Genomic DNA, 27,732 nt, shown 5'->3' on the forward strand with positions numbered 1-27,732 from the left:
CAGCAAGTCTCTCATCTCTCTAGTCTCTCGCTTGGAAGGATCTGTCTAAGATAGATGAAGGGTTCTGTTTTAAAAGAGAACCTGGCTAGGAGCCCCTGATGAAGCTTTTCCTAACTTCTCACTCAAATTCATTTGAAGTTAAGGAAAAAATGTGAAAACACAATGCACGGAGACCAAGACCCTCAGGCAAACCTCCACCTGGATCCTGGAGTCATCTCCAGGGATGTCAAACAACTGGGAAGAGAGAAGAAAAGCCCTGAAAGCAAGGTACGCTGGGAATTTTCGTTTTCATGCCCTACAACTTCAGATGGGCAGAAAAATCCAGAACTGAGGTTTAGGTTTAGGAAGAAGTCTCTGTCATAAGCCAACAGATGTCAACTACAACATATGGTAAGAATTGTGTTAAGAACTGGCATATTAGCCTAAGTGGAAAAATGGTGCTGCTAAGATCTACTGACATACCACTTGCATTGAAAAAAAAACAGGTTAACTACTTAAGTGTCTATCTATTTAAGGGAGAGTGACCAAAAAACCCCAAACCCACACAAATTGAAAATGGTATAATTGTTGGAAAGGAGAAAGGAACATAATTCTCAATTCCTATATTAAAAAGCATACTTTTTAAAGTTAGTTTATCCACTTTAGAAAGATGTTTGTCATCCTCTATAAGATGCAAGAAAACATTTTCTCTATGAAATAGAAGTCGAAAGTTAAATGGAGAATGAAAGAAAAAATATAAGATTATGAGACACGACTGATAAGCAAAAGACATACAAAACAACTAAAAACACAAATGCTAGTAAGAAATTCCACTCACAGACATGTACCTAACCCTAAAGAGATTCTTTTACCTCTTATATCTGCATCAGGAGTTATATATGTAAATGTTTATCATGTAGTAATTTGTAATAGCCAAAATCTAACCATAACTGAATGTCCATCAGCAAAATAATGGATAAAGAAATACATCCTTGAATATTTATAATATCAGTAGTTCAATTATATCCACAACAAAAGCAATACACTCCAGAATTTGCACTATGAAAAATCAAATCAAGGATCTTAAGGACAAACTTGAACAGTTTTCTTAGAAAGCAGAGGAAAATGATGAAAAGATGAAAATCCTAAGAAAGGAGATGACAGTCATGGAAGACAGAGAACCGAAACTCAAACCAAGAGTTACAGATAATCTCAAGAAAAAGAAAAAACAAACTATTGAAGTAGATCTGAATATAAAACATATCCCAGAGTGGGGGAAAAAAATCAAAACTTTACAAGAATACCACCACTAAAAGACCTGAGTATTAAAATAAAAAGCAATTTTCATATTCAAAGCAAAAATTCATTAAACAGGAAAACGAAATAGAATCACATTGAGTTATGTCCTGGAAAAAACTTTAAATTCAATAATTAAGAAGGTTATTTTAAGCATTCAGGAAGGAAATGAATTAATGACTTCTAACAAAATTTAACCACATGCTATTTATAAGACTTTATTTTCCACAAACAAAATTATGTAAATCCATGCAGCAACATCTCTTAAGGGAAAAATTGTGAGGGCAAAAGTTGCAAGAATTATGTTCCTAGAGAATGTGACCTTCAGGTATAAAGGAAACAGAAAGATATTCTCAGGTTTGCAGGAGCTCAGAAAATGAACTATCCATGTGTGGTTCTCAAAAAGGTTAAAGTTGTATTCCTACTGACCAAGAGATGAATCCTAATGAAGACCTCAAGCAGAGGAAGTCATGATATACATCAAACCAGTACAACAGAAACGCGATCTCAAGAACTATTGCTAATATTGCTAAAAACAAAAGGCCAACATAGCAAGTAAAATATGAATTTAATGATAATTATATGGATCAAAACTTGTAGATTATGGTAAGGGAAAAATAGATGTGAGGAAAAGACAAAGCAGAAAAGGAAATTAAACTAAATTCCTCATTTTGTATGAAGGGAGTCAACTCTATTCTTTTATAATCCTGATAATTGAAAATATGAATTAATAAGTATAATTTTGAAAAATCCAAAAGAATTCCTTACACAATTAAAAAACAAATACTAGAGAGTGTAAAAGCTTATGACATAAGCAAAGTTACCAAAAAATTGAGGAAAAACACAAACCAAGATAAAAGAAATGTGAGTAAACATATTAGTTATAATAATAATTTGAATGATTGGAAATTCCCTAATAGAAGGCAAAAAAAAAAATCTAGTTTGAAAACATTGAACTTCATGATACTTATTAGAGAGACTCTAAAACAAAACTGATACTGACAAGTTAAAAACAAAGAATGGGCAACTACGCATCAGGCATTCACAAAAGAAAACAGGAAATACTAATTTCAAAAAGGGCAAAAGATATTAATGGTGACCAAAGGGTCATTACATATCTATGAAGATACATATCACAAGGAAAACAATAGTCATTCAACATTACAAGCAGAGTAAGATAATGTCAATATATATAAAGCAAGGATGTTAGAAAGATTAGAAATGTGAAAAGGAAAGCATTTTGTTATGGGAGACTTTAACACATCCTTCTTAGGCCCTGATAAACATACATTTTGTTAACATTTATTTATTCAGGAGAGACAGAGAGAGAGAGAGGCAGACGCAGAGGGAGAAGCAGGCTCCTAGGGAGCCCAATGCAGGACTAGATCCCAGAACCCTGGGATCATGACCTGAGCCAAAGACAGATGCTTAATCAACTGAGCCACCCAGGTGCCCGTTTTTGGTTTTTTCTTTTAAAAAAAAAAAAAGATTTTATCTATTTATTAATGAGAGACACAGAGAGAGGCAGAGGCAGAGAACATATACTTGACAAGTATGTACAATTAATAACTTTCAAACTATTGATATATTGACGTTTCTATCCTAAGAGAAAACATATATATACATGGACACTATTTTCAAGATTAATATAACTTTTCATAAAAATTCAACAATTATTGTCACAAAGAAAATATTCAAAAGTTGGGGTGCCTGGGTGGCTCCGTCGTTAAGCGTCTGCCTTTGGCTCAGGGAGTGATCCCAGAAGGCATTCCGGGATCCAGCCCCACATCAGGTTCCTCCACTGGGAGCCTGCTTCTTCCTCTCCCACTCCCCCTGCTTGTGTTCCCTCTCTTGCTGGCTATCTCTCCGTCTGTCAAATAAATCAATAAAATCTTTAAAAAAAAAAGAAAATATTCAAAAGTTATCAAATCAGAAATTGCAGAGGCTACATTCTCTAACTGCAGTATAATAATAAGATATTTTTTAAAAACTCAAATACTTTGCAAGTTATAAATGCCTTCCTAAATTACTATCTAGTAGAAATAAAAATAAGAATAAAATCTCCAACTTGTTTTAAAATAATGAAAACAGGACTATGACTTATTAAATTTTACAGAATGTGTGCAAATGTAGGTATGTAGTCTGAACTATTTTTTGTTCCAATTAAAAACGTAATTTAAAAAATAAAACTGAATGTAACTTTAAGAAGTTTAAACAGAGCAAAGAATCCAAACAAAAGAAGAAAATATTTTAAAAATACACATTAATGTATGAGAAAAGAGAAAAACAGTAAAATTGGTAAATTACAATACTGAATTCCCAAAGAACAAGAACAGAGGAGTCACATCACCAACATGGCAACACACATTGTTTCTGATTTCACTCTCCCTCATAAGAATAACTAACAACTATTGAAAAACAAGATATCACAAGATTCCAAGAGAATCCTAGAACATGAGGGTGAGGTGGACATAGTCCCTGCATCACACAGACCTAGACAGACTACATTAGAAGGGTGCAAGTAGAGGCTACACGTTGACCACATTGCACCATCCCCAGGCCAGCATAGCACCATGCAGAGAGGTCTCCTCTGAGCCTCCAGTTCCTCCACTAGAAAAAGAGAACCCAGGGGGCGTACATCCAGCCTCCCTCAGCACTGTGGGTTGATTTATGGGAACTCCTACTCTGATCTTGCACCACGGGGATTGCAGAGGAATCTGTAGCTCTCAAACACTGGGAATCTGACCTGTTGGAGAATGAGAGAGGAACTTACAACAACCAGCACCTGGATCTTGACAGACTGAATTTATTCCTACAGTGCCAAGTAGTAATCCCAACAAGCAGTTTTGCTCATCTGCAGACCAAGTCAGGGGCACATTCTGCCCCAGGGAACTTGGTGGGGTACAGATCTGCTTGATTCAGGTCCTCAGATGAGGAGCTTTGCCAGCCCTGGAGCCTGGTTTGCCTATGCCCAGGCAAGGAGTTGAATCACAGCCCCACCCACCATGGAAAGTATCTTCTGGCTCCATCTGACCAGAATGGCTGGAGTCAAGTCTTGGAAGCTATGTGGTTAGTGGCACTCAAGCCGAGAGGCAGGCAGGCAGATCTAATAGTTTGCAAAACAAAGCTGCCTTGTTCAGTCAGGGAACTTGGGGTGCAGGTCAGCTTGAGTTAAGACAATAAATAAAAAGCTTTGCCAGCTTTACAGCTGCTTCTCCCACTAAGCCTGGGCAGGGAATCTAATTTGTAACCCCACTTATCGCTGAATACAGCCTTCAGCCTCTCCAATCAGGGAACCCAACTAGAACACATGGAAAGCCGCATAGCCCATTCAATATACAATGGCACTTGAATAGGAACCACAGCCCAAGGCTTCCCCCATCTGCAGAGAAAAACTAGTGGACTCACCTAGCCAGAGAATTTTGTACACGTTCTGGACTGATTCAGGCCCCCAAACAATGAACAGTATAGGCCCTGCATCCCATTCTACTGCCCTTCCAGGGCTACAAAGCTAATTCAGTAGCCCTATATACTACTGAATTTAGCACTCGGTCCTAAACATCGAGCAAGCCTGACCAGAGAATCTAGACAAATGTGGATCCTATCCTACAGCCTCACTTGGGCAGGGAAACAAGCCAGCAGTCCTATCCAGCTGTTCTCAGCTAGTGGCACACCCTCCCTATCCCTGTCCTCAGAGCTTGAACAGTTGCCTCACCCCAAAATAGGCCATAATAGCAGGCCCCACCTACCCAAGAACATCACCAGCAGACACACCCAGAAAGCCAAACTAACTGACTGACAAAGAACTTTCTCTGCCAAAGCAAACCTGTAAAATCTAGAAGAGGAGCCTAATTACTCAAATGCACAGATACTAACATTTGGAATTAAAGATCACAAAAAATTCAAGTAACTATGACAACGCAAAAGAAATTAATAAAGCTCCAATAACTTACCATAAAGAAATGGAGATCTATGAACTGTCAGAAAAAGAATTCAGAATAAGCCTCTTAAGGACATTTGGTAAGCTACAAGAAAACATATACAGACAACTAAACAAAATTAGGAAAATAGGGTATGAACAAAATGAGAAGTTCAACAAGGAAATGGAAAGCATTAAAAAAAGCCCAAAAAAGCAAAAAACAAAACCCAAATAGGAATAGAAATCCTAGAGCTGAAAAATACACTAACCAAACTGAAGAACTCAATAGAGAGTTTCAAACTAGACTCAGCCACGCAGAAGAAAGAATCAGCAACCTGCAGCACAGGACACTGGAAATGTCCTGATCAAAGGAGCAAAAAGAAAAAAGAATGAAAAACAGTAAAGAAACCTATAGGAATTATGGTACACATGAGAAGAAACAATTATGGGAATTCCAAAAGGAGAAGAGAAGGAGAAAGGGACAAAAAGTATATTTAGAGTAAAAATGGCTGAAAACTTCCCAAACCTGGGGAGAGAAATGGACATCCAGATCCATGAGGCCCAAAGGATCCCAAAAGGTTGAACCCAAATAGGACTATACCAAGACTCATTATAACTAAATTATCAAAAGTCAAGGACGAAGAAAGCATTTTAAGAGAAGTAAGAGAAAATAGAGGAGCTACATAGAAGGGACCCCCCGGAACCCCCCCCCCCCCCATAGAGCTATAGGTGAATTTCTCAACAGAAACTTTTCAGGCCAGGAGACAATGGGATGACATTCAAAATATTGAAAGAAAATAACTGTCAGCCAAGAATTCTATACCTGTTGAAGCCGTCCTTCAGGAACAAAGGAGGGATAAAGACTTCCCTACACAAAAGCTGAGAGTTCATTACCACCAGGCCTGCCTTAAAAGAAATGTTAAAGGGAGTTCTTTGAGTGGAAGTAAAATAATACTAATTAACATCATAAAAACATTAAAGGTAGTAAATCTCACTGGTAATGGTAAATACACAGTCATAGTTAGATTCTACAATATGGTAGAATGGTGCATAATGCCCTTACAACTCTAGTTTAAAAGTTTAAACAAAACTAATGAAGTAAAAATTACCATAGCTACAATGATTTGTTATTAGTTACACAATTTAAAAACCTGTAAATCGTTACACCAATAACCAAAAATGTGAGGGGTGGGAGAAGCAAAACTAGAGTTTATGAATTCTATCAAAATCCTATCTTTGAGAGAAAAGAAAGGCAAATTTCTAAGGAAAGAAAGAACAAATTTTCTAAGAAAAGAAAAAACAAAATTATACCTTTGGAAGAAAGAAGAAAGCAAGAGTCTTCACACTTTCTGGTTTCAATCGATAGTATAAAACTATAGTCATCAAAACAGCCTGCTATTGGCACAAAAACAGACAAATAGACCAACACAACAGATTCAAGAGCCCAGAAATAAGCCCAAGCATATATCATCAAATAATATATGACAAAGTGGCCAAGAATACTGAATGGTGAAAAGTCTTTTCAATAAATGGTGCTGGGATAATTGGATATTCAAATGTAAAAGAATGAAACTGGACCCATATCTTGTATCATTCATAAAAATTAACTCAAAATGGATCAAAGACTTAAATGTAAGACCTGAAATCATAGAACTCCTAGAAGAAAATATAGGAATAAAGCTCCTTTCCAGGGTCTTGATAATGATATTTTAGATGTGACATCTAAAGCACAAGTAACAAAATTAAAAATAAACAAGTGGGACTACCTCAAACTAGAAAGCTTCTGCACAGAAAAAGAAACCATCAAAAAGTGAAAAGAACACCTATAGAATGGCAAAAAGTATCTGCACACCATATATCTGATAGGAGAGGTTAATATCCAAAATACATGAAGACCTTATACAATTCAATAGCAAAAAACCAAATAACCAAATTTAAAAATGAGCAAAAGACATGAATAGATATTCTTTCAATGAAGATACACAAAAGGCCAACAGGTACATGAAAGAATGTTCAACATCACTAGCTATTAGGGAAATGCAAATTAAAACCACAGTGAGATATCACCTCAGTCCTATCATAATGGCCATGATCAAAAAGACAAGAGATACCAAATGCTGGCAAAGATGTGGAGAAAAGGGAACCCTCGTGCACAGTCCCTTTGTGGGACTGCATATCAGTGCAGCCACTATGGAAAACATTATGAAGGATCCTCAAAAAATTAAAAATAGAACTACCATATGATCCAGTAATTTTACTTCAGTGAATATACCCAAAGAAAAGTAAAATAATAATTCAAAAAGATACCTGCACTCCCATGTTCATAGCAGCATTATTTACAAAAGCCAAGCCATGGAAATAATCTAGGTGTCTATCAATGAAGGAATGGATAAAGAAGTTGTGAAATATATATATTATTCAGCTATAAAAAAAAATGAAGAAATCCTACCATTTGCGACAACATGGATGGACTCTAAATGCCTTATGCTAAGTGAAATAAGTCAGACAGAGAAAGGCAAATATTTTATGATCTATTTATATGTGGAATCTAAAACAGAAAAAGAGATTATGCTTGTGGTTACCAGAGGCAGTGGTTGGGGGAAGGTGGTCAAAAGGCACAAACTTTCAGTTATAAGATAAATAAGTACTAGGGACTTAATGTACAACATCATGACTATAGCTAACACTACTTTTGATATACAGGAAAATAGTTAAGAAAGTAAATCATAAAAGTTCTCATCACAAGGAAAAAAACTTCTTTATTCTTTCTTTTTTTATTTTATCTATATGAGAAGATGGATGTTAGCTGAACCTATCGTGGTAATCATTTCATAATACATGTACATCAAACCATCATGCTGTATGCTTTAAACTTACACAGTGACACACTTGACATACTCAGATGTCAATTATTTCTCAATAAAATGAAAAAAGCATATATTATATATATTTCATATATATAAAAGAAATATCATCCAAAAGTCCTAGCAAATCTAATCAAGAAAAAAGAGTAAACAAATAAAATTAGAAGAAATAACATATAATCTTAAAAGGACTTAGGGGCACCCAGGTAGCACAATTTGTTAGGCGACTGACTCTTGATTTCCGCTCAGGTCATGATCTCCAGGTCATGAGACTGAGCACTGGGTGGGGCTCTGTGCTCAGCACGGAGTTTGCTTGAGATTCTTTCTTGCTCTCCTTCTGCCTCTGCTGCTCATGCTCTCTCCCTCCCTCCCTCTCTCTCTCTAACATAAAAAAATAATAAATCTTTAAAAGTGAAAGGATTTAATAACAGATTCATAGATGATTTTAAATATGATTTTTTTCTTTTTGTGCATTTTTATTAAAATTACAGTTATTTAACATATAGTGTAATATTAGTTTCAGGTGTACAATATAGTGATTCAACACTTCTATACATCATCCAGGGCTCATCACAACAAGTGCCCTCCTTAACCCATCACCCATTTAACCATCCCCCTACCCACCTCTCCTGTGGTAACCATCAGTTTGTTCTCTATAGTTGAGAGTTGGCTTCTAGGTTTTCCTCTACCTTTTTTTTTAAACCTTTGCTCATTTGTTTCTTAAATTCCAGATATGAGTGAAATCATGATATTTGTCTTTCTGACTTATTTAGCTTAAAATAATACACTCTAGCTCCATCCTTGTCATTGTAAATGGCAAGGTTTCATTCTTTTTTTCCTCTATTATTTCATTGCACATACATATTAATTTTTCTTTTAAAAGTATTAACATAAATAGTTTAAAAAATTTGAAAATCTTAATAACAAGAGTTCAAAGATAATGAAGAAAAAAATGTGTGAGCCAAAATTTAAAAGACCAATATCAACTGAAGAATTGAAACTGAACAAGTTTTCAATAACTACCTTCAAGACAGCTGCAGAGTCAAGAGTTTTATCAATAAGTGCTCTTCAGCTTCAGAAATAAATCATTCCTGTGATGCATAGTCTGTGCATGGGGAAAAAAAAATACGAAAAATGTTCTAACTCACTTGAAAATGCCAGGGTGACCCTCATAGTAAAACCTAAAAATGCTTAGTGTAGATGCAGAAGTTTGAATTACAAATTATCATATTCAACTCAGATTATACTAAAATAATAAATTATTCTGAATAATTAAAATTATCATAAAAATTCAGGTATATAATTCCTAATGAATAAAAAAATCACACCAATAGACTGAAAAATACATAAATGTCTCAATAGATCTGGAAAATAATTTGATAAAATTTAATGAACCCTCTCTGGGTTTTAAAACTTGCTTAATAAGTTCAGAATAAAATGATAATTCATGGGCATAATAAAGAATATTTATCTTTAACATATAGCCAACATCATATTTTATAACAATACACTGGCAAATCATAGACTAGTCAAGAATGTCTATTATTAACACTATCATTTCCACCTGTTCGAGAAGTGATAGCCAAAACAAACAAAAGAACCCCAGAAACATAAGGTGTATTTGTTAATTTAAAAACAAATTGGGGACAGATACAATTATTTATAGATAACATGATTTTTTTACCTAAGGAATCAACTGAAAAAAAGTATTGGATATAATAACAGTTCAGTAAAGTGACCAAGTATAAAATAAATACATATAAATCAGATTTGTGGTACTAATAATATATAATCAAAATACAATGAAAAATATCCCATTCATAATAATAACCAAATATCATAAGAAACAATTCTAAGAATAATCTTTAAGATTTGTGTGGAACCTATAGCATGACAATTACAAGAGGCTGTAAGAAAAATAAAAGACTTTCATGAATAGAAGAACATACTTTGAGGTTGAATGGGTAGAAGATAGGTTAATTTAATCCATAAAATTCTAACATGCATTCTTGGAGTACCAGTGTGATACTAACATACCTTTTCAAAGCAATTCCCAAAGTTTATCAGGAATAAATAGGAAAAACGAAAAAAAATAAATAAAAAAAAATTAAAAATTTAATGGGGAAAGCTTGTCTCACCTGAATGTCGTGGGAAGTGAAAATAGACAACAAGCCAACTCTAGTAGATTAAAAAAACAAAAGAATGATAAGAACTAGAAAGCTCTGCATAAGATAAAGGTGACATCATAAAGTAGTGAGGACATAAAAGACAGTTCATTAATGGTGTAAGACAATTATTTAACAAACGGAGATAAAATTAAGTTAGTTCCTCACTTTATATCATAAAACAAACTGTAGAATGATTAAAGTATTCTAATGTTAAAAACTGAACACACACACACACACACACACACACACACACACACACTCCAGGAAGAAAATATGAGCACTTAGCAGATCTCAGGATGGGCAACGGCTTTCTAACTCTAAGAGCATTGAAAGAAATCATGCACGAAATAGTATAAATTTGACTATAGAGAACAAAATTCGAAATTTCCCTACAATAAGAGCATCAAAAACTGAAATTAAACCTTCATCATCACAAAAAGATAAATATAATTTAAAAAGCACACAATTGGGAAAATACTTGACACAGGTTTATACAAAAAAGTTTCATATAGTTAATATATAAAGAGCTTATGTAAATCTTAAAACCGCAATAGAAAAAAATGGCAAAGAAGATGAAGTATTTACTTCAGGAAAGAAAAAAGAAAGAAGGAAGAAAGGGAAGGAAGGCGGGAGACAAGGAAGGTAAGGAAAAAAAAACTAAACATGAAGGAAAAAGTCAAATTACTGAATTCCAAATATTTTTGTTTTAAAGGCTATCTTTTTCACTTATCAAATTAGCTAAACTTAGCTCTAAAGCCCAGTATTATTGAATGTGAGATTAGAAATTGGAATGACTTTTCTGGAGAGCAAGTTGGATGATCTACATCAAGAATTAATGCTCTTAGATTGAATAACTCTACTTTGAGCCATTCATCTTAGGAAATAATTAGGGAACATTTGAGGGCAGGAACATTCATTGTCACATTATACCTGTATTAGCTGAATTTATCAGTAATCACTGGAGATGTCAAAAAATATCCAACATCATTTGTGAGGGGTATCAAAAGTAATTTGTAACTATTAATAGTATAAGTGCCAAACTAAACATTATTTAGTAAATTAAAGTACAGTCAAGGTTATCTCTGTAATATTATTCTTACTCCTATTACAATATACTTCATGAGTGGGAAGAAAAGGAACAGAGCAGTGACAAATGCCCAGAGAGATTTGCATAAACCAGAGCCTTTTTTATCTATGTGTACATGAGAACTCACTGGCTTGTGAACAACATACATCCATGTGTGTTACAGAGGAGAAAATAATCAGAACCACTTATAGAACTGCAGTCATTTAAGATACGCAATACACTTTAAACTTTGTTTTGGAAGAAGTTTGATAAGATGGGTAAATGTTCACTATATGGTGGAGGCAGAAAGAAGGGTTGGGCACACAGTGACATGTATTTTATAAAAGAACCAGAAGGAAGTTTTATAAAAGAGCCAGAAGAAGCGGTGGTCTCTGGGAGTTATTTTTCTTTTTATGCTTTCCTGAATTTTCCAAATATTAAGTAGTAAGCAGATGTTATTTAACGGCAAAAAGAAATTATTAGCAAAAAATATTGTAATTATAAAGAAGTACAGAATGTTTACAAAGTAATCCTGTAATCCTCTTTCCTTCCTGATCCCTACTCCAATTAAAAATATATAATAAATATTTACAGAACAGGATTTATGCCTTTCTAATCAACCTCACAGAATTAATTCTATGATATACTAAAAGGAAAGCCTCTGACAGCACAAAGTAACTTGATCTTCAACATGTCTTTAGCTAACCTGCCAAAGACAATTTTGTGACTCTTTAAGCATTACATACTTAATTAAAAACTAAAACAAAATGTAATCATGACATATCATTTTATCCTTCATGAAAACATACCCTGTTCTTGGAGGAAAGGAGTAATAAAGACCAAATGGGTATACTTTAGTTAACAGTCTTCATTCTTATTTACAGGGAACTAAATTAATGCCCTCTCTAGGGAGAAAAATTAAAAAGCACGCAGTGACCTTCACTGAACTTCATGCACTCACCAACTGAAAGCATACTTTTTAATGCCCTGAAAAACATGCTTCAGGGTTATGGGGTTAACACAATACAAAATGCTGCCAAACTTCCTGTTATTGTTGTTGTTGTTGTTGTTTTCTTAACCCAGGAATCTTCCTATGAGAACACAAGTTGCACACTGGGGTGATGGAGAGGAAGACTTTCCTGTATCCACGCATCTTGTCCCAGAACTGCCTTTCTAATAACTCATGATTCTGAAGGGCACATAAAACATCATAATAAGTGCATTTTGTGTTTTCATTTATTTCTTGGGAGAATAGCAGTCATTATTAATGTATGTTCTTGACATATCATTGGATTCACATTCCCAACTATTTTGAATTACTACCTAAAATAGTCTTTTGGGGAATGTTAAATAAAAAAAATACTAAAATAAAATAAAAAGCCATTCTCAACTAGGTTGCTGAAGCACAGTTGTTTTCTACGAGTTGTACTATTCCAATTCTGCTTTCTCAAACACTGTGATTAGCTGCCTTAGGTTTCTCAATTTTTAAATATTATTTTATAACACAAAAATCTACTAGAAATATCTTTTTTTTTTTTTTACTTTTGCGGGGGAAATATCACTTCTGTTTTTCATTGCTTGAAAGAAAACATATAAATAAGGATTGATTTGTTTAGGTTTTGAAGTTGATGTTACCATTTTGTTTATTTGTAGATAAAAAGGTGTCTAAAGCAGGGTTTCTCGGCCTATACAGTATTGACATTTGGGGCTAAATAATTCTTCGTAGTTGGGGGGGTTGTCCTGTACATTGTAGCATGTATAGCAGCATCCCTGGTCTCTACACACTGGATTCGGTAGCACTCTCTGCACCCCACCCCCCTTGTGACAACCATAAATGTCTCCAGACACTGCCCAAAGTCCCCTGGGCATGGCAGGGGGTGGGAGGTGGGGTGGGGGGCGAAATCTCCCCTGGTCAAGAACTCTGGTGTAAGTCATATCACTCACAGAGAGCCATGTGAGTATTACCTATCTTCTCTATCAAAGTCTTCAAAAAGTGAAATTCCTGTCTTTCAAATGTTGAGACTACTTGCTACTCTATTATTTACTAGTCCTTAACTATTCTACCTAAAGTAAACTAATCAGCAACTAAGATTTCCCACATCCTTAAAACACACACACACACACACACACACACACACACACACACACACACACGCAGCTAATTAAAAAAACTAGAATTTAGATGTTAGAGGTAACTGTCAATGTTGAAAATTCATTTCACTTCTCTTGATATTATTTCCTTATTTTTACTTGGTCATAAAAGGCATCTAAATTATTTTATCACAATGAATATTCAAACTTTGGGTTCAAAAGTCCAAGTAAAGAGATTTTCAATAAGAAGCAGATAATATAATTCATATAATGCATGAACTTTTTAATTCATAACCTTTATAACTAATGTAGCACTAATGAAAAACAGAATTTCCATGTCAGTTATATACCTTCTTACTGTTTTACTTTTAACATGTTTATTGGAAAATTATCAGAAAACACAGATATGTAATAGATTACCATAATTCTACTACACAGAGATAACCACATTTAGGTATTGATCTTTCTAAGTTATTCTATTCATATAAATATATCCTATACTAAACCTTTAACAAACCACAATTTATACTCCACTATGTGAATTAAACATGTTTACTAGACATTAAGGGCAAAATTTGAAATGATAAATATACTTAAACAACTATTTTCTCAAACAACTATTTTTTACAGTACTAAAGCACACAATGTTGGGTTGTCTGTTTTTAGTAATAACCTTTATATGGTACAATTTTTCTGTTTCTCTAACCCATAGGCTTTAGCAATAACAAGAGAGCAGTGAACCCACAGATACAATTAGGGCTTGTTTTTTTTTTTTTCATTCTACTCTATGTGTCATCTAGATATAAATGTCCAAAGTCCTAATTTTTCTGAAAATTCTAGGGGAAGGAAGAGACGGTCTTATATTTTCATGGTCACGCCTCACTTTTCTTTGCTCCATATGTATCCACTGAAACAAAACAAATAACAACCCCCAAAAAATTCCTCACACAAGGCCATTTATGTGTTTAGAAAGTGTCACTGATCACTTGCCCTTGAACATGAGAAATCCTCTCTCATGTCCCTTCTATCCTCACATTCAGGAAATCTTCAGGAACTGTTTCATCCTTTGTAGTTCCCAACTCATACCACCTCCCTGGTTCTCTGTGCCCTTTCTCTTCTCTCTGCAGCAAGAGAAATTCTGTTTTCTACAGGGCTCTTCACCGCCACGTTGGTTGCATGCAGCCCTTCTAGGTCAGGGGAGAGCCTGAGAGAGTTGATGAACCAAATTCTTGATTATTGTGCAATTTCCAATCAGAAGAGCCCTAGTAACCAATTAGTCTAACTCTTCATCCCACAAAAGAATTTGAGAAAACCAGCTTACTATTCTAATTTTATATTTATTGACCACAGCTCAAAGCATTGATCAAAGTAGGGGAATAAACACTTGCGAATAATTAGAAGACTTGGGGTCCTGGGGCCTGGAGTCTGGGGCTAGGGACCCAACCTTATGTAACTGGGTAACAGAGGACTCAATCATTGTGACACCTTCCCATTCTCTATAAAATAGGAATAGAACCTATGCTAATAAGAACATTAGTGACCCACATAACAGTCCACAAAGCATGTGCAAACAGATTGGCTGCTTCTGCTCTCAGAACAACACAGCAAAAGAGATATAGCATCTATAATTATTATCATCCTCATTTATAGGCCCAGAGGAATTAGTGGCCTGGTTGAATCCCACAGAAGTAGCAGAGCTCAAAACCGTCTTGGAATCCAAATATGACACCAAGTGCCTTCTCTCTATCTGGAGGGAAAGTTATGAGGATCTAATGACATTGTATATATAAATGTTCTTTTCAAATGAAAAATAAAAAGTAAATGAAAACCCAACACTTATTGCTGTATTTATTTTCAGATAACTTTGGTAAGACACAACCACATAAGAATGCTTCCATGAGAGCTCAGGTATTTTCCACAAACATTTTCTCCAAATGGCACAGTACATTATAAAATAAAACTTAACATATTAGGATTAAAACACTACACTACAACAGTAGTTTTTACTTCTATGATGATTCTTTAATTTTTCTGGACTTGCGTTTTAGATTTATCCTGCTCCTTATCAACCAGCAGGTGATCCAAACACATATTCAGCCTCATCTCTTACACATGAGCATGCCTGCTTGTGCACGTGTGCTACACACACACACACACACACACACACACACACACACACACCCCTTTTCTTTCTCCATGGTTTCTGGTAATGATTTTTTTCCTTGACTTTGACTATTTACAATACAGACTGCTTGACTTCCCAAGATGAACTGATTCTAAGAGATAACTAGGAGCATTTCGCAGTGGCCCCAATATTCTCCTTCACTGGCACAGAAAATTAACAATGTGTTATATCTGAAAAATTTGAAACCCCAAAAGCTCAAAAATGTCAATTCCTCAAATATTCCATGTTCTAGGTTTCTAATTCCTTTTGTAACTTTCCACAGAATCTTTTTCCATAATTTTCATTCATTTCTCAAGCTATAAAGCTCACAATTGAACACATTTTCTATTGAGTTTTTGTGTGTGCTGAGTCAAATGGTTTCAAATGATACAATTACTTCATCAAAAAAAAAAAAAAAACAGGCATTTAACAAACACCCTCTCCATACCCAGTCTGCACTAGAATCTGTGGGATCCAAAGACACAGTTGTTTTCAAGCACAAAAAAGAAAAAAAAAGAAAAAGAAAAAAAGAATCTACTATACTATGAATTGCTTTTGAAGGAAATAAGATAAGTTCACTGTATATACATTATATTACATTATATTTTCTTTCTTAAAACTACCACATATATTCCTGATTAATGTTTGTATTTCGGTACACTGGGATGCCAAACGACATTGTATCCTACCCTAATTACCTAATAATTGTGGTTCAATACATACATTGATACCCTACATTTATTTTTTAATAAATTTCATGCTAAGACTTTTTTGTAATGAAAAATTTCATAAAAACAATATTCACACGAGGTTTAAAGAAATTAAGACAACAATCTTCCTCACACACAATTGCAATACTCTCAAAAAAGAAGTCTTTTAACCATGTCTACTTTTAGAAAACTAATTAATAAACTTAGTTGAAAAAATACAAAATTTGGATAATGAAACAAATATATCTTGCTGTTTATCTATCACACAGAGATGTGCTTGACTCTTATCTATGTAAAGTGAGATTTTAGTTCCTCTACCTTAGTACTTTGCACAGCACCTCTGTAATTTTGATGATCACATTATTTTAAGTTTTGTTGGCTATAAGTTAGAAATCTCTAGTTACACTTCTGTTTCTTGTCCTAAAAATTTTAGTCAGTTTCTTGACACCACTCTATGTGGAATAAGATTGTTTATGCCTCTACTCATCCCTCAGTTTTTGCTACCTTCTTTCACCTTCCAACTCTGTCAGCTACCTATACACTTACTTTGTCAAGGTTGTAAAGTGAACTGAGCTAAAAAAATGTTTTTATGGGATGCCTGGGTGGCTCGGTCAGTTAAGCATCAGCCTTCGGCTCAGGTCATGATCCTGGGGTCCTGGGATGGAGCCCTGCATTGTTGTGGGGGGAGGTTCCCTGCTCAGTGGGGAGTCTGCTTCACCCCGCTTGTGCTCTTTCTCTCTCTCAAATAAATAAATAAAATCTTTAAACAAAAAAAAAAATGTTTTTATATTTAAGTCAGATTGTGTTGAGTTTTCTACCACAACAGAAACTGTCTTAACTTCACTGAGCACCTCCTACCTGCTTACCTGATGGCCAGAAAAAGGGATGCTACAATTTACTTTGTGTAAATGACTCTATTTTAAAAGGACATGAATTTTTTTAATACATCAGTTATATTTAGTTAAAATATATCTCATAAAACAAAACAAAATGATAAGATGAAGCTCTGCAATAGTTTAAGACAATATCTTAGTCAGGAAAAGCCTTTCAAAAATAAAACCATTGTAGAATATTATTTGAAAACAGGGGGATACATTGTTTATTTTCTAAAAGAGACACTAAAATTGAAGGAAATAGGTGTATAGTGATCCTGGTGAAAAGATTTATTGCATTTGAAACATATTCTAGGGGTTATTGTCTTAAGTATAAAGGCTACCAAAGGCTAACGTGGGAAGTGACCATGACTTAAGTATAATTTATAATATGTATTTCAGTTTATATTTAAGTCAAATATTCTTTTTTCAGTGAGATCTCTGAGTTTGCAGAAAACATCCATAAATATATGTTTCCTATAACTTTAACTTTAAAAAAGAAGTGTAATAAATCTTCCCTATTTTATACTATACTTTTCTATACTTTTCTGCCTCTCTGAAAAAGGTTTTGAGATGCTATGCTTGGTGAATCAGATTCCTCTTTCTTTGTGAATGAAAAACTACAGCAATATCCTTCACGTTGTCCTCACTACACATTCTACTTAAGTTATGCTCACCTCAACCTCTCATAAACCAGGGTTTATGTATGGTTCAAAATATGTTAATCATGCATATAATAATTCACTTCAGAAAGTATTCTAGGTAGCTTAAATAAACTATATGCATACAAAAGCTAGCATATAGGTGAAAAATAATAAGCTAAATACATGTTTATTAAAAAAATCACAATGAAGCAGGCCGTAATACCTTCCAAATTGAGCTGTAAATTTAGTTCTGAGCTTCCTGATAGTTGAAATAAAAAGGAGAAGTTACAAAGATTTCAATTCAGGGAAACCAAACTTCTGCTAATACTAAACTCTAAAAGAAATTTCCCTTAGGGACTGTGTCCCAAAATAAAATGAGGAGGGAAGCCTCGTGTGCCCATTACCACTATTTTCTGGAATTTTCTCCTTGTTTGTCCATATGCATATAAAGATGTCCTGCCATAAATACATCCCACACTGAGGAAACTCTGCACAGTCAGGTTCAAGAAATCAGAAAAACATAAGTTTTGTAAAAGGCGAGTTAGAGGGACCTGATGCGGTTCACAAAAGGAATTTTCCCTCATCCATGTCAGAATCAGAAAGAAAAATGAGAGATTGTTTTTCTGTTCTCTCAATATAGATATTATTTCACTGTTCCTAATAACATCATTTTCAAATGAGTAAACTGGATTCAGTGAATTGGAGAGAAGTCAAATGGAAGTCTGATTTATCCAAGACACATAGAAATTCAGAGGCATATCAATGATCAGAATCCAGAAGATATGAATCAAGTTATTCATTATACTCACTGATGAAGCAATTTAAGATGATAGTATCTTAAATGTAAAAACACACAAAAAATCATATTGTTATTAATCATATTACCACAGATCATGTGATATAACTTATAAAAGATTTTATGTCTCTGTATTTTAAAAAATTATCTTTACAAATGCTAAAACTACCTCCAAAGTCACAGCTTCTCTAGTAAACATTTAAATGTATGTTAAAACTGGCAGCTAAGAGTGACAGCTCTCTTGCTCCATATTGAACAACTGATGAAGAAATCATTGATGAAAAACTTTGAAAACATCATTTAGTGAATGAAATATCACCATAGTGAAGTCAAGAATATTACCCAGATAATTGATAAAATATTCATTTCCTGTAATAAATGGGTGTGGAGTCATCAAATATCAGGAAACTATCAAACACTGGTTTTGACTTAAATATACTTAATAAGTCATGTTTATTGGATTCATATTGATCGGTTCTTCCACAATTTTCACTCAGAAAATGAAATCTGTGCAGTTAATTAGTTGAAAATAACAACTGCTGGTTCAATTAAATTTAGCAAATTTCACATTCTAGTGTTACCATATGTACATTTGTTTGAAGTAATAATTAAACTTCTGTACTAGATTGCATATTTTGGAACAAAGTAAACAAATTACATTATGACATAGAAATACCTCTAAAAATACACATTTGATTTCCTCTTGGAAAATTAAGAAAAAAAGCCTTAAGTGAATTGCTAATAAATGGCTGCAAAAATTACTTGATTACATGGGTATAAATTTGACCTAGCCATTAATAACTTCTCCATAAAACTATGCATACTGGCAGTCATAAAATATGTTAAATTTCTCTCCTAAAACATTACCCATTAAAAAAAGAAGAATGAGAGAGAAAAAAAAAGAAGAATGAGAGAGAAAAAAAAGAAAGAAAGAAAAGGCTTGGGAGTGCTGCTTTGCTCTAGAATTAAGAAGCTGGAGTTTCATTCATATCTAAGTTGTGGGAAAACTGATGGGATCAAAAAATATTTTAGGTTGGAAAAATGTGCAGTCAGAGGAAACACCACTGGGCTGCTAGTAGGCAAGTACCTTGATCTTTGCTTGTAGAAAAGCAGAGAAGGAGTATATACATATTTAAGGCTGCTGTGCACTTGGCACAACATCTCACAAAATCTTAACAAATCTATCTTTGTTGGATCTCAGGGCACCTTGATTAGGCATGCAGAGCTGGGGATACTGTCTTTTCATAAAAGAGTCAGTCATTAAGAGATTTGCTCAAGATCAGTCCAGAACCTGGATCTTTTGACAAAATTTAGGCATGGGGTCTATGCCTAAGACACGACAGCTATTTGAAATACAAATACGTATGATTTGATTTTAATAAATGCAAATATATGTTACTACAAACAGTTTTAATCATGGGGTAGCCCACTTTCAATAAAGAGCTCAATAAAGTTTATGTGATCGACAATAACAACAGCTAATTAATCCTACTCGTATCAAATAAACAACTACGGAGTGAAAATTAGTTGCAAAATATTGTGATTAACAGCTAGAGTCATTTATAGCAAATGGTTTACTCAAGTCCTTTCTCTCTATATATACATAATTTTCTATTCAGCTATTTTATCCAACCTCCACTGAAGATAATGTGTGACTTAATTACAGAAATAAAGCTCACAATACAGATGATTTATATATAAAACTACATTTTCATTTTTGAATAGAATTTTCTTTTAGAAATAAAAAAAAAAAGTTGGCAGTGCCATGACCACCTGCATTTTAGGGCAGGAAAGACACTAACGTATTTCAGTTACCTGGTGTTCCGGCAAACTTATTAATACAAATGCATCAACCTCAGTGCTGTCTGGTTACACTTTAAAGCAAAGTTATAAAAGTAAAGGCCTTAATTTGAACAGTCGATAGTGCTACAACGTGTTTGTGCAGTTTTCTTTCACATATAAACTTTCGCCACAAAAGCAGCTTAAAAGTTCAGGGTAGGGATTTAGGTGACCTACAAAAGTAGTACGTCCAGCGTTCCCATTTTCTTCAACACCTTATATTATTATACAGTAATTTTAAGAACCCGACCTGCCTCGACAGCTCTCACTTTCTGACACAGCTCCGGCCGGACTTGACTTGCTCTGGGCGCCTGGATCAGGGTCCCACCTCAGGGCTCAGAGCGGTTCGTTCCTAGTGGATCAGGGCGGGTGTGTTGCCGGAGTCGTGTTCCATTGGCTACACTCTCGGGGACTGGCCGGGCTTTCCGACACTTGATTGGACGGAACTACCCCCTGTAGGCCAAGATCATTGGAGGGTGAGGGAGCCAGGGGGCGGGGCGGGTTCCCCAGGATTCTTGACCGAGCGCGCTCAGCTGCGGAGCAGGGCGCTGGGCGCCTGACTGGAGCTGGGCTGGCGGCGGTGGGAGGGAGGACGGGAGGGTCCCGGCGCGGAAGGGGTCTCGAAGGGGTAGAGCGGAACCCGGGTTGGTCGCCGGCCGCCCCGAGGGCAGTCCCATATTCCCCCCGGCGGCGGCCGCTCCAAGACAGCATCTGTCAACGCTCTTCCTCAGTCCTCCTCCTTTGGCCGGGCCGGGCTCCGCTGGCGGCGCCTGGGAAGACGCGGGACCCAGCGTGACGAGCCCATCAGCTGTCAGGCGAGCTGCGAAGCGACCCGAGGGCGCCGAGAGACACACAAAGAACGCGGTGAGCGGCGGCGGCGAAAGGGGGCGGCAGATTCGGGACGGCAACTCCCAGCCGCGCCCGCTTGTGCCGCCGCCGCCGCCGGGGCTGGGTCCGAGGCCGCGGAGACAATGCGGCCGGGCTCCGGCCCCGCGCGCCTCAGAGTGCGGGCGCCTGCGCTCCCCCGGCCCCTATTTGACCGTCGCTCGCCTCGCCCAGCCCCCTCCGGCCGGCTTGGCCCCCGCCCGGGGAAGGGGCGCCCCCTCGCTCCCGCAGCCGGGAAGGAAGTCCGTCCGCGGCCGCCGAGCCCGGCAACTTGCGAGCCGGGAAAAGTTTGCGGCGCCTCCGCGGGGCGGCGCGGTACGGCGCGGCCCGCCCCTGGCGTCCGCGGTCACCGCCGGTGACTTTCTGGACTCGTCGTCAGCCCGGGCCGCGATGCGGCCGGCGGCTACTGCCGGGAGGGCCAGAGTCTATCCGAGGGCGCCCGCGCCCGGGGCTGCGGGTGAGTTGGCTTTTTGGGCGCAATGGGTTTAGGCTGTCTGGGGCACTTGGGTTTGGGGAGAAGATAAGGAGAGTGCCTTTAGTACTTTTTGGAGCAGGCGGGGAGAACAAATATAAGTGCGATTGCTTAAGAGTCGCTGACATGCCGCTGGCTCGTGAACCGTATCGGTGGGAACCTTTTAGGAGCCGGGGCTACTGAGGGCCTGTGCAGAGTGGGGGTTGGGAGGTGGAAAGATTAGAAGGTCGCGCACCAGCCTTGCCTGTAACTGGCTCTGCGTGACCTTGGACAAGCGACTTAACCACTTAGACCTCCTCATCCGTGATACATGAGGCTAGAGCTACATATCTCTGGTGTCTTCCCGGTTTTTAAATACATCTCGGTTTGAGATTTTCCTTGGGCCTCGGCGTGGTACAGGAGTTATGAACCAGTAGGCCAGGATATATTTATAGGCTCCTGTATTCACCTTTCAGCCTACTGAGAAGTAACTTTTAAGTCTAATGTTTTCAAACAGTAATATTGGAAGGTTTGGGAGGTTTTTTCCAGTGAGAAATAATTACCCATTGTTTAAAAACACTTCTTTAAACTGATCTACTTTGCTGCAGCATTCGGAGTAGTAGGAGCCAGGCTGGGGACAGAGAACCAAGCTTAAGGGTGAAGTGGCAGGTGCCTGCAGCGATCCCTTCGTCCCTTCTGGATTCAGTTTAGGGGGAAAACAAGGCTTTTTTTTATACATAGGAGAGAGTAAGCAGGGCAGGTGTTTTGTTGTTATTTTTCTGTATTGCTTCTTTCTACTGAAAACTTTTTTGTGGAGGGCAGTGGGGGAGTGGGCTCTAACTTCTGACAAAGGAAAAGAAAATGGCACTTAAAACCAAAGTAAATCTTAAACTAACGTAAATCTTCCTTACCGGAACAGTAACACATAGTGCAAGTACATCTTGATCTAATTTTAATGAAGGATTGAAAATAGCTGCTATGTTCAGTATCACCGACGCCAAGATGGCTCACTTACATAATCTTCTTTGTTGGGATGTGTTAGTGACATGTATAATTTGGATAAATTATTAATGTTAAAGGTTTGGTCTGGGTTTAGTATTGGAATATTTTCATCACAGGTTGTGTTGCAACACAATGGAGTGTTAACTTTAGGTTATAATAATAAGCTGCATTTTTTTCACTAAAAAGTGAAATCAAGCATTTTTCCCTAACCAGAACTCTTTCAACTATTAAATGTTTATTTGTCAGTACTGAATACAGGAGAAATTATTTTGTTCTCTCAATGATAAATTTTCCCAGGTTTTTCAGTACTTGTGAGCATGCCTTCTAGGAGTCAGGTGCTCCACTGGGTTTTTTCTTTTCATGGAGCTTATAACAACAAAAGCTGATTTCTTTTAATGTAAGTGTGTAAATACACTCAATATATATTCGCTGGATAAAATACCCAGTACTTAGATAAAAATAATTTAAAATTCTTTTCACCCATCCTTAAAGAGAATTATCATGCTTTAGGGGGAAGAAAGAAGGTGTCAGAGAAAACTGGCAGAAAAACTGAGCTGAATTCCAGTATCTATCCTGAAAGTTTACATTTTAAAATTAAGGATACAGATTTGGAAAGAGGCAAAGATAATTGATAGGGTTTCCAGGAGAAAGATAGCAATATTAATTTAACATAATACGTTTTATGACCTAGCTTTCTTTGAAGAACACAAACCTTTGAAAAGGTATGTGTCTTGAATTATCAGTAGGTATTGGCATTGTAATTGAGTGTCTAATTAAATGACCTAATCATAACCATTATATTTCACTTGAGTGATATCTGATTTTTAAACTCATTGTTAACATGAAGTAAACCTTTCAGTGCAGTTGCATTCTGAAGGAAAGCATACCTTTTGAAATCAACTAAATCTGCAGTAAGAAAATTACCTCCAGTCTTACACCAAATATAAAATAAGCACTGGAAACAGCATCTTTCCAAGAAGGTCTTCGCTCTAGACAAATGCTATGTGTGCAGAGGGATCCTATGTGGACTATATCATGTATAAGATATTCTGATTTTCCTAAGGGGTCTATGTAATAGTCTATTTGTTGACAAGGAAAGTAAGTCCCCAACATTTGTAAGCCTGGAAACTTCTGGAAAGCCTCTTGGCCTTATGGAAAAGTGACTACTCAACCTAAAACATAGCACTGATATTTGAACAACGAGCTGTCTTTGTAGAATGTGTATTCTCCTCATAGCAAGTTTGCTGGTTGGGCAGCCTCATAGGGCGTTAGAGCAGAGCAGTGCATCTGAGAGTGTGGTCCTTTGACCACTTGTATCAGAATCTTTTGTAGCACCTACAAAACTTCAGACTGCTGGGCAACTTCCTACACTTAAAGAATCAGAATGTCTGTGAGCAGAACCTAGAGTCTGTATTCTTAACAAGCTCCTACCAAAGTGAGAATCACACTAAATTTCAAGAATTAGTGTTAGAGTTTTCTTGCCAATGTTTAATGGCAACCGTTGCTTTCTCCAGGAGCATTTAAAAAGTACTCCTTCCCCCCATGCTCACTGCTCTGATCACTTCTCCTCTGGCACCAGAATTGGTGGCTTCATCTCTTAGCCGTGGCCAGGGAGCCCCTCATGAATCGCTTCTACAAGCGCACCAAGGTACCATCTACAGGCAAAGTTGAGGCAGCTTTGGAGCACAGGGCCCAGAGACCCCTTCTTCTATGGGATACTCCCACCACCCTCTCCTCTGGTCACCTCCTCCTCAAGTAAGGGGATGAGGTTTCAGGCAAATAATTGGGAATGCACCCCAAGGGACAGAAGGCCTGAGAAGGAACAGAGCTAGAATGCTGAATGGAAATCTATCCCTCAACATAGTTTAACGCTCATAGTTGATACTTTTAGTTCTAAAGCTGATAATTTGGCAGTTAAGTGTGTGGCAGAACCCAGGCCCCTTGCTGTATATTGTTAAAATTTTTATCTACAAATCTGTATAATGCTCCTGTAATATCTTTATTCATAAAACCCCCAACATTTCAGTATTTCATGGTTTATTGAAGAAAAAGGGAAGAGTTTAGGAGAGAAGTTCAAAGTGTAGGCTAAGGAGTCAGCCACCCCTGATTCAAATCCTAGCTTTGCCATTTACTACCTAGGTGACTGAGCTGTATCCTTGACCCTGTAAGCTTCAGTTTCCTTCCTTGGAAAATGAGGATAATAGTACCTGCCTCATAGGAGTTCTTTTGGGAATTAGGTAATATACAAATTAGTGACAGATAATAATTGTCACTCAGTATATACTCCATATATGTACTTTTAATTTATTATAGTAACTTTTTAAAATTTCTTTTTTAGCCCTGGAGAGTTGCTGTAGAAGAGGGATAAGAGGAAGACAACGCAGGAGGAGAGAAGGCACTCTGGACACAAGGGAAGATCACACTGCTAAATAGTAATTATTGAGCAGAGGGGAAAGGGACAGGGGAAGGATGCAGACCGTGGTCCTGCTAGTAACCTAGGTTTCCCCATGTATCACCCCAGTTCAGGTGCTGTCTCCTCTACCCTCCTCCCTTTTCATACCACTTGATATACTATTTTTTGACTCACTTTGAGAAGACACTGATTATGTAGTCTGCCTCAAAATGTTAATCCTGGTTTTGGATTTTAGTATCTGTGATCCTCAACTTTGCAGTAGCTTAGAGACAGTTGTCTCTCCTCTTGGCATCTAGCCTTTGGAGTTACTGAAGGGAAGAGATTTCTATCTCTGACCCCAAAGAAATAGATCCAGAATCCAACTCCAAATTTGCCTTTTCAGAGAAGTGTATGCCATCAAGACATGGCGATGTGATGAGAGAGGCCACTCTCCCCTGACTTTGAAGAATACGTTTACTATCTAGAGCTCTTATACTTTTCAAAGTACTTTGTCTCTCATTAGCTCACTTTTTTCTTACAGTCCTGTAAAATATCAACATTAGTAGACACACAGACCCCTATGAGGCCTGTCAAATCTTTCTCTTCTCCCTTCCTCCGTTCTCTTGCAGACCTACTGCAGGGTTAGTCTTTGCTATTTTCACATGATTCTTCTTAAAATCGAGAGCCTTTCATCACTTTCTATATGTCCCCCATGTGAGATTGAACCTCCTCTGCCTGGTTTATGTGGTGGCTTTAAAAACCGTGTCCCATCCTACTCTAAATATATTCTTCCCGTAGTTCCTGGAATATGGCCTACTCACTCACCACTGGGCCTTAGCCCATATTGCTTGCTTCATTAGTGATGCCTTCTCTTGAACCACCTAGATTCTACCCATTCTTCAATTTCCAGCTCCTCCTTGGAGCCTTCGCAGATCATCAATTCCTTAAAGATTCCATCTTGCTCTGAACTCCAGTAGTAGCCACGGCTATTTGCTCAATTATAACCTGTTCTTAAAATCCTAATGGAGAAAAATTATGGCATAAATTTGATATAGAGAAGAAAGCACTAGACTAAAGAGCTGTGGGAGCAAAGCCAATTTGCTCTACCTTTGTGGTTCTACATTTTCTTAGCTGTAAATGTAGAAAGGTTTGGGTCAGATTATGTTGGTGGTCCCTTCTCATTCTGAGGCTCTTAGACAACTTGGCCTTCCTTATGTGGGGTGGGATTCTTACTGAGTTCTTGGATGAAAATGTCAGGAGTGGACACTCAGTGTCTTCAGGACTTATTCTGTCCCACAGATCTCTAATGCTAAACTTGGCAGTTTTTGAATGCCATGTACCTTTTTTGGTAAGCTTTTTAACCACGAGCACTCAGGGAAGGTTAGTGGGGGTGAATTAGGAAGCAGGATGATGCGTTAGGGATAATAAAGAGTTATCTTATGAATGACTTCCTATGACGGAATAAATAGGGTCAGCTATTAGATAAACCTTAAGTGTTAGCATTTAAAATTTTGCATTTCATCTTCATTGGGTAGTGCTATATATTAAATACAGTTATATTTTCTTTTTAATCGTTTCATAAATTGAAAAACATTAAAAAAGTCAAACTCTAGGATAGGCACTAGATGACTTTCCTTAGTAATCTGGTGGGTGACATGTAAATCTACACCTGTATATATATATATCACATGCATATTACACTTAAACTAAGAAGGGTATCCCTAAGTTATAAGGTGCTATTATACATTGACCAGATTTAAGAAGAATATCTCTTTAAAAAATGTGTTGACATTTAATTGACCTTTGAAAGTTCATTCTGTTAATCATACTCAAAGTGCTAAAGCTATGGTTGACTGCTCTGGTGTTTTTACATTCAGTCGTGCTTAGCATATAAATTCTTCAGCATAATTGCTACTTATTTAGCAAGAGTTTCCTTTCTTCTCTGAAAATATGAGTTGTGTTTTATTTTTGCAACTTTTTTTTTTTTTTAATTTTGCTTCAGGCTGGATAGTGTTAGAGGTTTGAATTGAAATGCTTTCCTGTCATTAGTTGTGTGGGGTGTGGCTTCTTAATATAGGAGTAATGGAAATTTCTTGCTTAGTGGAAGTCTACTTCTGGCAAAAGTTCGAGGTATGCTGCTAAAATTTAGAGAAGCTTAGCACCTCAATACTACATATTTTTAACATAATAAACTTTTGAAAATCTTTCAGTTCCATTTGTGTAGATTAAAATTATCAGTACTAATACTTATTAAACATGGATTCAAAGGATTTGTTTTCATAGCAAACTCTAATTATATTCCTTGAATCACTGTGAGTGGAATTTAATTTTACTATAAATGATGTCAATGTTTTTAAAAAGTCAAATATGTTTCTTTTTTAAAGCTTAACATTTTATTACTATCACCTAGAGAACATCTGCTGAATTGTTTAAAAATTTCTGGGTATTAAATTTATGAAATCAGTCTATGGAAATAATTTTTAATATGGTTAGCTGTCTTACAGGCTTCTAAATTAATATTCCTAGTGATCATGGAAAAGTAGCTACACTTTTTGCTAAATGTTAATAGAAAAATAAAACCATATAATTTCCGA

General features: G+C 36.6%; 2 protein-coding genes across 5 annotated transcripts in view; one reads left to right on the forward strand and one right to left on the reverse strand.

Moving 5' to 3' along the window:
• Positions 1-20,960, reverse strand: part of LOC123796136 (uncharacterized) — a 244,053-nt gene extending 223,093 nt beyond the window's left edge. For 3 of the 4 annotated variants that reach the window (XR_015722250.1, XM_087856963.1, XM_087856965.1), the window contains exon 1: positions 20,659-20,943. The gene's annotated coding sequence lies outside the window, so the exon portion shown is untranslated. Of the gene's footprint in view, positions 1-9,081; positions 9,164-20,658 lie in introns of all 4 variants that reach the window. The other variant, XM_087856964.1, reaches the window with a different exon arrangement.
• On the forward strand, positions 163-27,732 carry LOC123796128 (uncharacterized). The gene is made up of 3 exons (XM_045803481.2): positions 163-332; positions 20,933-21,750; positions 25,085-27,732. Exons 1-3 carry the CDS (start codon positions 163-165, stop codon positions 25,177-25,179), a joined length of 1,083 nt encoding a protein of 360 aa, XP_045659437.2. The 3' UTR covers positions 25,180-27,732.

This window comes from Ursus americanus, chromosome 29 (genome assembly GCF_024610735.1).
Source record: "Ursus americanus isolate L20-20 chromosome 29, mUrsAme1.1.p, whole genome shotgun sequence".
Taxonomy (NCBI): Eukaryota; Metazoa; Chordata; class Mammalia; order Carnivora; family Ursidae; genus Ursus; species Ursus americanus.